The 13,050-nt window shown below is 43.8% G+C and overlaps 1 protein-coding gene across 7 annotated transcripts in view; it reads right to left on the bottom strand.

Annotated features, from left to right (window-relative positions):
• FAM135A (family with sequence similarity 135 member A) overlaps window positions 1–13,050 on the bottom strand; it is a 129,635-nt gene that overhangs the window by 64,467 nt on the left and 52,118 nt on the right. For all 7 annotated transcript variants that reach the window (XM_060030397.1, XM_060030402.1, XM_060030401.1 and 4 more), the window contains one exon: window positions 34–173. In XM_060030397.1, coding sequence (XP_059886380.1) covers window positions 34–173 — 140 coding nt within the window. The remainder of the gene's footprint in view (window positions 1–33; window positions 174–13,050) is intronic.

Genomic DNA, 13,050 nt, shown 5'->3' on the forward strand with positions numbered 1-13,050 from the left:
TATTTATCTAAATGTATATGAAGAAATGTTTACCTTTTTTTCATCCAACAACATTTTAACTTTGAAGATCATGACATCGTTTAAAACAACTTCCTCATTTTTATATAGAATTTGAAATGTTTTACTGCAAATCAGAGAATCATGAACTGAAGCTGGAAAGGCTAAAGTCATACCTAAAACAGATAAGATATGTAACTGACAGGTAAAAGGAAAAATACAATTATACTTTTACTTTACCATACATTTGATTATATTACTCCAATGCCATGATTTTATATAGCAGTATTGGAACATTTCTGAAAGTTTATTAATTACTATGATAAAAAATGAATAAATATGGCTTCCCTGGTGGTGCAGGGGTTAAGAATCTGCCTGCCAATGCAGGAGACACAGGTTTGAGCCCTGGTCTGGGAAGATCCCACATGCCGCGGAGCAACTAAGCCCGTGTGCCACAACTACTGAGCCTGTGCTCTAGAGTCCGTGAGGCACAACTACTGAGCCTGTGTGCCACAACTACTGAAGCCTGAGCGCCTAGAGCCCATGCTCCATAACAAGAGAAGCCACCGCAGTGAGAAGCCCGCGCACCGCAACGAAGAGCAGCCTCCGCTCGCTGCAATGAGAGAAAAGCCCGCACACAGCAACGAAGACCCAATGCAGCCAAAAGTAAATAAGCAAATAAATTTAAAAAATATTTGTTTAAAAAAATGAGTAAATAAGTACCTTATAACCATTACAGAACTCTTACACAACTTATTCTGAGAAGGTAAATGAGAAATCTCAAGGTAGATATTTTAAGACTGAACAGTTGATCTGTATACCACAGAAGAAAGCAATTTAGTTTTCCATAGCTGCCTAGTGAAGAATCTGGTTGGCTTTTGTCCTGCTTCCTGGGAAGTAAACTAAACTCTAAACTCTTGGAATAAAGAATTTGGTTGGTTTTTGTCCCTAATTCCTGAGAGTTAGCCTCTAAATCCTTAGAATTTCCCAATGACAGGAGTGTCTCTGTTATTCATGGTGGCCCAGACAGTTTACGGTAAGGAGATGACTCAGGACGGGGGCTGGCCACACCAGTGAGACCAACCATGTGATTGGAAATTTGGGGTTTTGAGCCACATGCTGTAAGCCCAACCTTCAGGGCAGGGAAGGGGCTGGACACTGAGCCATGTGGGTGATGATTCAATCAACCACATCTATGTAATGAAACACCAATAAAAACTCTGGACACTGAGGCTTGGGGTGGCTTCTCTGGTTGGTGATACTCTCTACATTGTAATACATAGATTTTTCTGGGTGGGTAATGCATCCTGACCCCTTGGGGGGATGACAATGGACTTCACAAATCTGGGACCCTCCCAGACCTGGCGCTGTGCACCTGTTCTTTTGGATGGCTCTGATTTGTATCCCTTTGCTATAACAAAACTTTAATAATAAGCAGAGTGCTTTCCTAAGTTCTGTGAGTTGTTCTCGTGAATTACTGAACCTGAGCGGGTAATTAGTAACTCCCAGTTTGTAGCCATGTGATCAGAAGCAAGGGTAGCCTATGGATCCTCAAGTTGCAGCTGGGATCTGAGGTGAGAGCAGTATCACGGAAAACTGTGTCCTTTACCTGCAAAGTGTGGTCCACCTCTGGGCTGTTGGGTGTCAGGTCATCCCAACAGCCCACTTGCTGTCTTATTACTCAATCCTCCAGAAATAACATGATGGGAAAGAACCTGGAGATGTTTAATCTAGAGACTATGCACAGTGGGCATCTCCGTGGGCAGGGAGCCCAGAGTGAGATACCAGAGTCCACCTGGAGTAAGGTGGGTGTCCCTGCTGGGGTGGCCTGAGGTCTGAGCCTGTGCAGGTGCTGAGGGAAATCCAGGTAGAACAAGGTACTGGGAGCCCAAGCAAGATGAGGGGGCAACTGCATGGGAGGGGACCTAAGACTGTGGGGGAGGAGGGGGTCCTGGCAGAGGGGCAGCCTGGTACAGGGTGCCAGAGTCCCAAAAGGAGGAGAGAAACTTCTCTCGGGGGGTGAAGGTGGGTGTGGGCAGAAGCCCGATACACTGCAATGGAGCCCAAGTGAGGGGAGGAGAATATCCCTGCAGGAGGAGCTCCTGGCAGGAGGGCTGAGCAAGTCCGGGTGGGGTGAGGAGGGTGTCGCACAGGGACGTGGGCTGCAGGAGGTGCTGAGGCCCGAGAGGTGGGCGGATGCATCGTGAGGGAGGGAGGCACTGACAGGAGCTGGTTATGGAAGGGGCTGATCAAGTGAGAAAACACACCAAGGGTCAGGAGAGCCAGGTGCCCTACTGAGACCTTTCAGGGAAAGAAGGTCCACAGATGGAAAGGAGATAAAACGAACCCTGCGGTTTTGGACTAAACTGGACTAAAAGTAGAACTACTCATGTGAACTCGTGGTTTTTACTACATGTTTAGATAAGGAAAAACAGGTGTAAAAACAGATGTAAATACATTTACATGAACACATGTGAATGTATTCGTGTATGGGTAAATATATACGTATATACAGGTACTCACGAGCTCTGTCCACTCACAGGGCCTGAGAACACAGCCCCCAGGACTGGTTTCTAATACAATTCTCCACGAAGAAGAACCAAGGCTTTGCAGAAATGGTTGACTCCAGAGCTGGGGCACACACAGGACAAGATCCATCTGGACCATCTTTTCATACCAGAAAGCAAGTAAGTGCTAGGAGAATGAGGGGGCACATCAAAAGGGCAGAGAAGCCAGCTTGAAGAGGTTTCCCTGGTCACAGCGGGGATAAACTGAGCGTCAAAGTAAATGATGACAGAAATGGATTAACATGCACTGAATAATAGAGAAATTCATAAATCCACACTGATATAAATACATACATACACACCAGAAGTTTGAAGGGAAAAAGAGTGACTTTACAGTGAAGTCTGACAGAGACTTAAATGATGCAAGTTAACATCACATTAATGGGACACACAGAAGTTATGTGTCACCTAGTGAGATACATGAGATGAGCACAGCACTGCTCCTGAGATAGTCCTGTCTGTCACACACCATGAGGAAATCACAGACCAATGAGAACTGAAGGATATTCTACAAATTATCGGGGTTCCAGTCTTCAAAGGCGTTACGGTCATGAGACTCAAGGACAGACCGAGGAACTATTGCAGAACGAAGGGGACTGAAGAGGCATAGCACTTATTACAAGGCATGATTCTGAACTGGATCATTTGCTGCAAAGGACTTTATGGGGAAAACTAGCAAAACTTCAGTGGGTCTGAGGATAAAGTGGCAGTAATGTATCAATGTTAGCTTTGTAATTTGATGATTTCATTGGGTTATGTAGGACAATACTCTTGTTTGGAGGAAATACCCACTAAAGTGTTTGGGGATAATGGAGCATCGTGTTGGCAAATTACTCTTAAACAGTCCAGGAAGAAAGTTCTTTGTATCGTACTTACAACTTTTCCCTTCATGCATATATGAAGGGAAATCAAGTATCAGAAACTTAACTTCTGTAACTTACAGAGAAGAGGAAGAAATTTTTCTCAATGGAAAGTAAATTTTTTAACGTGCCCAGGTAATGCAAAGTCAGAATCTGCCACCTCAGAGAGCACCGGTGAGGCTCCAGCTCTTCCGCATTCCTCCTCCCGCCCGGCCTGCAGCTCCTGCGCTGCCCGCCAGTGCTTGCAGACAGCCTCTGTGTCTCCTCTCTATGGCCACCTCCACTGCCTCTGAATGCCACGTTGCCACACAGCACCACTTGGCACTCTGCTCCTGTCTGCAGTCCCTACAGAGCCCTGGAAGCCCTTACTTCTTGAAGGCTGTATCTCTTAACTCAAGGTTAACTTCCTCCCGAACGACTGCAGCCATCACTGTGGGTGAGAAACCTCCCCGATGTCTTCCTTCCCGACCCTCAGGGCTCTCGCCTTGCAGCCCTCCTGGCTCCCACTCCTGCCTCGAACCCTGGACCTTTACGTGGCCAACGACCGCGATCCCTGTGTAACTTAAATTCCAATCGACACCCCCTCACACGCCCGCCTTTCTCTCCAGCCCACTCCCTCTAAGGCCACCAGCTCAACAACCCTCTGACCCCACGGGATGCTACTCCTCTTCATCGTCCCCTGCTTCCCCTCAAGTGCCCACTTCCCTCCTGACCCACCTTAACCTCCACGGTTCACATTGTCACTCACCCTTGCACACGTCCTGTTAAGGACACACATACTACTCTTGCTCTGTCATCTTTGCCCGCAGAAATCTCAACCTTTGTAAACCTAACTCTCTGCTTAACCCACACTTGTATGCACGAGGTGAATGGAGCTGGGAAGAACACACAGCTCTTCCGACGGACCGGACTTCAAATCCACGATCACTAAGCTTGAACAGGCCTTCAGTGCTGCCGAGCAATCACACTGGGTTTTCTGAATCCATTCCCTCCCCACATTCCTAGATCACTGTTTCATAGGATATTTTCTCGGCTCAAACCTAGCCTTCAGCCTCAACTGAGCAGTTTGGCTCTTATTTCAAAAGAAGATAAACATAACCAGGTTACTTGGCTCCTTGGACGTCTCACTCTCCTGGCTTTGCCCCCATCAAACAGGCCACGCCCTTGTAATCATTTTCTTTGCTGTGTTTTTCTTATTCAAGAAGAAGCATAGCATAGTGGGGGTTTTTGTTTTTAAATTTATTTTCTTTATTTTTGGCTGCATTGGGTCTTTGTTGCTGCACATGGGCTTTCTCTAGTTGTGGCGAGCGGGGGCTACTCTTCGTTCTGGTGTGCAGGCTTCTCTTTGTGGTGGCTTCTCTTGTTGTGGAGCATGGGCTCTAGGCACACGGACTTCAGTACTTGGGGCACATGGGCTTAGCAGTTGTGGCTCGTGGGCTCTAGGCGCATGGGCTTCAGTAGTTGTGGAGCACAGGCTTAGTTACTCCATGGCATGTGGGATCTTCCCGGACCAGGGCTCGAACCCATGTCCCCTGCATTGGCAGGTGGATTCTTAACCACTGAGCCACCAGGGAAGCCCAGCATAGTGGTTAAGGACAGATTCTGGTTGAAATTCAGGCTCTGCCACTTATTAGCCCGAATTCAATCTTTTTGTGTTTTTTTTTAAACAGGGTCACAGATTGATTTATTTATTTTTGTCTGCATTGCGTCTTCGTTGCTGCGTGCGGGCTTTCTCTAGTTGCAGCAAGCGGGGGCTACTCTTCGCTGTGGTGTGCATGCTTCTCATTGCGGTGGCTTCTCTTGTTGCAGAGCACGAGCTTTAGGTGCGTGGGCTTCAGTAGTTGTGGTGCATGGGCTCAGTAGTTGTGGCTTGCAGGCTCTAGAGCGCAGGCTCAGTAGTTGTGGCACATGGGCTTAGTTGCTCCGCGGCATGTGGGATCTTCCTGGACCAGGGCTCGAACCCGTGTCCCCTGCATTGGCAGGCAGATTCTTAACCACTGTGCCACCAGGGAAACCCCCAAATTCAATCTTTATTAATCTTTCTGTTTTCTATGCCCCACGTCCAGTCCTTAGCAAATCCCGTTAGCTCTACCTACAAACTACGCATATCCAGTATTTACTGACTGAGAGTGATAGAAATGCTCTAACAGAAACAAAGAACACTGCAGTTAGGAGTTCCCAAAACAGGATTCTAAACCACATGATAAGAAATTGTACACAAAACAAATTATCCTAAATTGCTTTGCAATGACAATAATTAACCTGCTGTGAGAGTCACCTATGCCCTCAATTAACATCAATATTTAAAGCTTTTAAAAAGATGTACCAATGACTTAAAGGAAATAAACTTATCAAGTTTTATTCTCAAACCAGAAGCCAAGGGCAAAAGCTGTGCAAGTTCCTCCAGTCGTTCATCCACCCATCCAGTCAACAAATATTTACTGAATAGCTATGACAACAGCTGTATTATAACAGATAGTCTATAAATAGGCACATAATAGACACTTTCTAGGTGTTAGAGATAAAGAGTAAAATTAAAGAGATAAAAATCTCTGACCTTTTGGAGCTTACATACCAGTGGGAAGGGTGATAGAGAATAAAGACAGTAAATAAGAAAAATGATACAGTACGTCTGAAGGTAGTAAGTGCTATGCAGAAAGATAAAGAGAGGAAAGAGGGTGAGAAGGATAGCGGTTTTAAACAGAAAAGTCAGGCAATGCTTCATTGAGAAGGGGATCTCTCAGCAAGGACCAGAACCCCACATCCTCTCCCTGCTACAGGCCTCCTTCACCTGAGGAGTCTGGAGGTTTGTTCCCCAGAGATGACAGAACAGAGGTCCTCTGAACGGGAAGTCACCTGGCAAAGCTGAGAGCACGAAGGTATAAGCAGAGGCGTTCTGAACCCTGAACGCCGAGGTGCACAGAGCTCTTCCTCTACTGGGTTCCCAGAATGCTGGCAGTTAAAGGAGTCTTACTCTCCAGGAAGGAAACAGGCTAGAGTCTTCCCTGGCATTTCAAGAACTGTAAAGAGCGTAAGATCTAACCCTATTTGCAAGCCAGTAAGCTAGCTGGCCACAGGGTCATGGATGCTGGCAAGAGACACGAGACTCTGGGGTCAGAGTTTCAAGTTCACCTCAGTTGCCCTTGTTCTCACTCCCCCAAGTCACACAGGGTGACACAGGTGGATACCACGCACGCATAGGGTTTGGGTCACAGTTGAAGAACTCTAAGCTTAGGAAACCTTGATCTTTTTTAAGGAGGTATAAGAAAACCTGTCTAACCTTTGAACTGGAGGGAGACGGTATCTCTGTCATACTGGACAGTAAACAAATCCACCTTCTGCTCCAGACAGAGACACTACCTACACCTCCCAAAGCTCTTCACTACAGCAACATCCTTAAAAAGATGGTCTGGAACAAAAGCCTCTCAGTGTCCTTGCTCACTAGATGTACGGAAACTGAGAAACCATGGAGAGCTACTTTCAACAACATGTAGCGTAAAATCTCAGCTTCTTCACAGTTCTTGACACGGGGAATCTGACCAGGCCAAAATGTCTATAATAGATCTGTTATGTAAATCTATTTTATTAGATAAGATCTCAGATACCAACTTCACAGATTCCTAGCAATCAGCTCACCAACATCACCCTAATGTGACACTCGAAGACACAAGTCCCATGTGTGCCCTCTGAACGTCCAATCAGCCTCCTTTCAGTCACGTGCAGATAACTGACGACTATCAGACACCTGAAGAAAGCTTCTAACATGCAAGTTAGAAACCAAAACAGAGAAAAAGCAACTTGTAGAGAGAAATAAAACTTAAAAATCTATCAGTATTGTTCTTAAAGAAAAAAAATCGCATTCATGAAATAAGAAAATGTTGCTATAACTGGGGGTGGGGGTGGGGGAAGAATGGATTGGGAGTTTGCAATTAGCAGATGCAAACTAGTATATATAGGATAGATAAACAACAAGGTCCTACTGTATAGCACAGGGAGCTATATTCAATATCCTGTGATACTTCCGGGAAGATGGCGGAAGAGTAAGACGCGGAGATCACCTTCCTCCCCACAGATACACCAGAAATACATCTACGCGTGGAACAACTCCTACGGAGCACCTACTGAACGCTGGCAGAAGACCTCAGACCTCCCAAAAGGAGGAGAGGGGATTAAGAACGCTGCTTGAGAGAGCTCCAGGGACGGGCGCTAGCCGCGGCTAGAAGTGCGGAGCCCAGAGACAGACATGAGACGCTAGGGCCGCTGCTGCCGCCACCAGGAGGCCTGTGTGCGAACACAGGTCGCTAGCCACACGCCCTTCCGGGGAGCCTGTGCAGCCCGCCACTGCCGGGGTCCCGGGATCCAGGGACAACTCCCCCGGGAGAGCGCACGGTGCGCCTCAGGCTGCAACGTCACGCCGGCCTCTGCCGCCGCAGGCCCGCCCCACACTCCGTGACCCTCCCTACCCCCCGGCCTGAGTGAGCCAGAGCCTCCGAATCAGCGGCTCCTTTAACCTCGTCCTGTCTGAGCAAAGAACAGACGCCCTCCGGCGACCTACACGCACAGGCGGGGCCAAATCCAAAGCTGAGCCCCTGGGAACTGTGAGAACAAAGAAGAGAAAGGGAAATCTCTCCCAGCAGCCTCAGGAGCAGCGGATTAAAGCTCCACAACCAACTTGATATACCCTGCATCTGTGGAATACCTGAATAGACAACGAATCATCCCAAATTAAGAAGCCCTGTGGATGAAAGGCTCTTGGGGCTGCAGCCAGGAGTCAGTGCTGTGCCTCTGAGGTGGGAGAACCAACTTCAGGACACTGGTCCACAAGAGGCCTCCCAGCTGCACATAATATCAAACAGCAAAAATCTCCGAGAGATCTCCATCTCAACGCCAGCACCCAGCTTCACTCAACGACCAGCAAGCCACAGGGCTGGACATCCTATGCCAAACAACTAGCAAGACAGGAACACAACCCCACCCATTAGCAGAGAGGCTGCCCAAAATCATAATAAGTCTACAGACACCCCAAAACACATCACCAGACGTGGACCTGCCCACCAGAAAGACAAGATCCAGCCTCATCCACCAGAACACAGGCCCTAGTCCCCTCCACCAGGAAGCCTACAAAACCCACTGAACCAACCTTAGCCACTGGGGACAGACACAAAAAACAACAGGAACTACGAACCTTCAGCCTGCAAAAAAGGAGACCCCAAACACAGTAAGATAAGCAAAATGAAAAGACAGAAAAACACACCGCAGATGAAGGAGCAAGATAAAAACCCACCAGACCTAACAAATGAAGAGGAAATAGGCAGTCTACCTGAAAAAGAATTCAGAATAATGATAGTAAGGTTGATCCGAAATCTTGGAGATAGAATGGACAAGAGAATGGACAAAATGCAAGAATCAGTTAACAAGGACCTAGAAGAACTAAAGATGAAACAAGCAATTATGAACAACACAATAAATGAAATTAAAAGTACTCTAGATGGGATCAATAGCAGAATAACTGAGGCAGAAGAACGGATAAGTGACCTGGAAGATAAAATAGTGGAAATAACCAATGCAGAGCAGAATAAAGAAAAAAGAATGAAAAGAACTGAGGACAGTCTCAGAGACCTCTGGGACAACATTAAACGCACCAACATTCGAATTATAGGGGTTCCAGAAGAAGAAGAGAAAAAGAAAGGGACTGAGAAAATATTTGAAGAGATTATAGTTGAAAACTTCCCTAATATGGGAAAGGAAATAGTTAATCAAGTCCAGGAAGCACAGAGAGTCCCATACAGGATAAATCCAAGGAGAAATACGCCAAGACACATATTAATCAAACTGTCAAAAATTAAATACAAAGAAAACATATTAAAAGCAGCAAGGGAAAAACAACAAATAACACATAAGGGAATCCCCATAAGGTTAACAGCTGATCTCTCAGCAGAAACCCTACAAGCCAGAAGGGAGTGGCAGGACATACTAAAAGTGATGAAGGAGAAAAACCTGCAGCCAAGACTACTCTACCCAGCAAGGATCTCATTCAGATTTGATGGAGAAATTAAAACCTTTACAGACAAGCAAAAGCTGAGAGAGTTCAGCACCACCAAACCAGCTTTACAACAAATGCTAAAGGATCTTCTCTAGGCAAGAAACACAAGAGAAGGAAAAGACCTATAATAACGAACCCAAAACAATTTAGAAAATGGGAATAGGAACATACATATCGATAATTACCTTAAATGTAAATGGACTAAATGCTCCCACCAAAAGACACAGATTAGCTGAATGGATACAAAAACAAGACCCTTATATATGCTGTCTACAAGAGACCCACTTCAGACCTAGAGACACATACAGACTGAAAGTAAGGGGATGGAAAAAGATATTCCATGCAAATGGAAACCAAAAGAAAGCTGGAGTAGCAATTCTCATATCAGACAAAATAGACTTTAAAATAAGGACTATTAAAAGAGACAAAGAAGGACACTACATAATGATCAAGGGATCGATCCAAGAAGAAGATATAACAATTGTAAATATTTATGCACCCAACATAGGAGCACCTCAATACATAAGGCAAATACTAACAGCCATAAAAGGGGAAATCGACAGTAACACATTCATAGTAGGGGACTTAAACACCCCACTTTCACCCATGGACAGATCATCCAAAATGAAAATAAATAAGGAAACACAAGCTTTAAATGATACATTAAACAAGATGGACTTAATTGATATTTATAGGACACTCCATCCAAAAACAACAGAATACACATTTTTCTCAAGTGCCCATGGAACATTCTCCAGGATAGATCATATCTTAGGTCACAAATCAAGCCTTGGTAAATTTAAGAAAATTGAAATTGTATCAAGTATCTTTTCTGACCACAACGCCATGAGACTAGATATCAATTACAGGAAAAGATCTGTAAAAAATACAAACACATGGAGGCTAAACAATACACTACTTAATAATGAAGTGATCACTGAAGAAATCAAAGAGGAAATCAAAAAATACCTAGAAACAAATGACAATGGTGACACAACGACCCAAAACCTGTGGGATGCAGCAAAAGCAGTTCTAAGGGGGAAGTTTATAGCAATACAAGCCCACCTTAAGAAGCAGGAAACATCTCGAATAAACAACCTAACCTTGCACCTCAAGCAATTAGAGAAAGAAGAACAAAAAAACCCCAAAGTTAGCAGGAGGAAAGAAATCATAAAAATCAGATCAGAGATAAATGAAAAAGAAATGAAGGAAACGATAGCAAAGATCAATAAAACTAAAAGCTGGTTCTTTGAAAGGATAAACAAAATTGATAAACCATTAGCTAGACTCATCAAGAAAAAAAGGGAGAAGACTCAAATCAATAGAATTAGAAATGAAAAAGGAGAAGTAACAACTGACACTGCAGAAATACAAAAGATCATGAGAGATTACTACAAGCAACTCTATGCCAATAAAATGGACAACCTGGAAGAAATGGACAAATTCTTAGAAAGGCACAACCTGCCAAGACTGAATCAGGAAGAAATAGAAACTATGAACAGACCAATCACAAGCACTGAAATTGAAACTGTGATTAAAAATCTTCCAACAAGCAAAAGCCCAGGACCAGATGGCTTCACAGGCGAATTCTATCAAACATTTAGAGAAGAGCTATCACCTATCCTTCTCAGACTCTTCCAAAATATAGCAGAGGGAGGAACACTCCCCAACTCATTCTACGAGGCCACCATCACCCTGATACCAAAACCAGACAAGGATGTCACAAAGAAAGAAAACTACAGGCCAATATCACTGATGAACATAGATGCAAAGATCCTCAACAAAATACTAGCAAACAGAATCCAACAGCACATTAAACGGATCATACACCATGATCAAGTGGGGTTTATTCCAGGAATGCAAGGATTCTTCAATATACGCAAATCAATCAACGTGATACACCATATTAACAAATTGAAGGAGAAAAACCATATGATCATCTCAATAGATGCAGAGAAAGCTTTTGACAAAATTCAACACCCATTTATGATAAAAACCCTGCAGAAAGTAGGCATAGAGGGAACTTTCCTCAACATAATAAAGGCCATATATGACAAGCCCACAGCAAACATCATCCTCAATGGTGAAAAACTGAAAGCATTTCCACTAAGATCAGGAACAAGACAAGGTTGCCCACTCTCACCACTCTTATTCAACATAGTTTTGGAAGTTTTAGCCACAGCAATCAGAGAAGAAAAGGAAATAAAAGGAATCCAAATCGGAAAAGAAGAAGTAAAGCTGTCACTGTTTGCAGATGACATGATCCTATACATAGAGAACCCTAAAGATGCTACCAGAAAACTACTAGAGCTAATCAATGAATTTGGTAAAGTTGCAGGATACAAAATTAATGCACAGAAATCTCTGGCATTCCTATATACTAATGATGAAAAATCTGAAAGTGAAATCAAGAAAACACTCCCATTTACTATTGCAACAAAAAGAATAAAATACCTAGGAATAAACCTACCTAAGGAGACAAAAGACCTGTATGCAGAAAATTATAAGACACTGATGAAAGAAATTAAAGATGATACAAATAGATGGAGAGATATACCATGTTCTTGGATTGGAAGAATCAACATTGTGAAAATGACTCTACTACCCAAAGCAATCTACAGATTCAATGCAATCCCTATGAAACTACCACTGGCATTTTTCACAGAACTAGAACAAAAAATTTCACAATTTGTATGGAAACACAAAAGACCCCGAATAGCCAAAGCAATCTTGAGAACGAAAAATGGAGCTGGAGGAATCAGGCTTCCTGACTTCAGACTATACTACAAAGCTACAGTAATCAAGACAGTATGGTACTGGCACAAAAACAGAAATATAGATCAATGGAACAGGATAGAAAGCACAGAGATAAACCCACGCACATATGGTCACCTTATCTTTGACAAAGGAGGCAGAAATGTACAGTGGAGAAAGGACAGCCTATTCAATAAGTGGTGCTGGGAAAACTGGACAGCTACATGTAAAAGTATGAGATTAGATCACTCCCTAACACCATACACAAAAATAAGCTCAAAATGGATTAAAGACCTAAATGTAAGGCCAGAAACTATCAAACTCTTAGAGGAAAACATAGGCAGAACACTCTATGACATAAATCACAGCAAGGTCCTTTTTGACCCACCTCCTAGAGAAATGGAAATAAAAACAAAAGTAAACAAATGGGACCTAATGAAACTTAAAAGCTTTTGCACAGCAAAGGAAACCATAAAGAAGACAAAAAGACAACCCTCAGAATGGGAGAAAATATTTGCAAATGAAGCAACTGACAAAGGATTAATCTCCAAAATTTACAAGCAGCTCATGCAGCTTAATAACAAAAAAACAAACAACCCAATCCAAAAATGGGCAGAAGACCTAAATAGACATTTCTCCAAAGAAGATATACAGACTGCCAACAAACACATGAAAGAATGCTCAACATCACTAATCATTAGAGAAATGCAAATCAAAACGACAATGAGATATCATCTCACACCAGTCAGAATGGCCATCATCAAAAAATCTAGAAACAACAAATGCTGGAGAGGGTGTGGAGAAAAGGGAACCCTCTTACACTGTTGGT

Source organism: Delphinus delphis, chromosome 14, assembly GCF_949987515.2.
Source record: "Delphinus delphis chromosome 14, mDelDel1.2, whole genome shotgun sequence".
Classification (NCBI taxonomy): domain Eukaryota; kingdom Metazoa; phylum Chordata; class Mammalia; order Artiodactyla; family Delphinidae; genus Delphinus; species Delphinus delphis.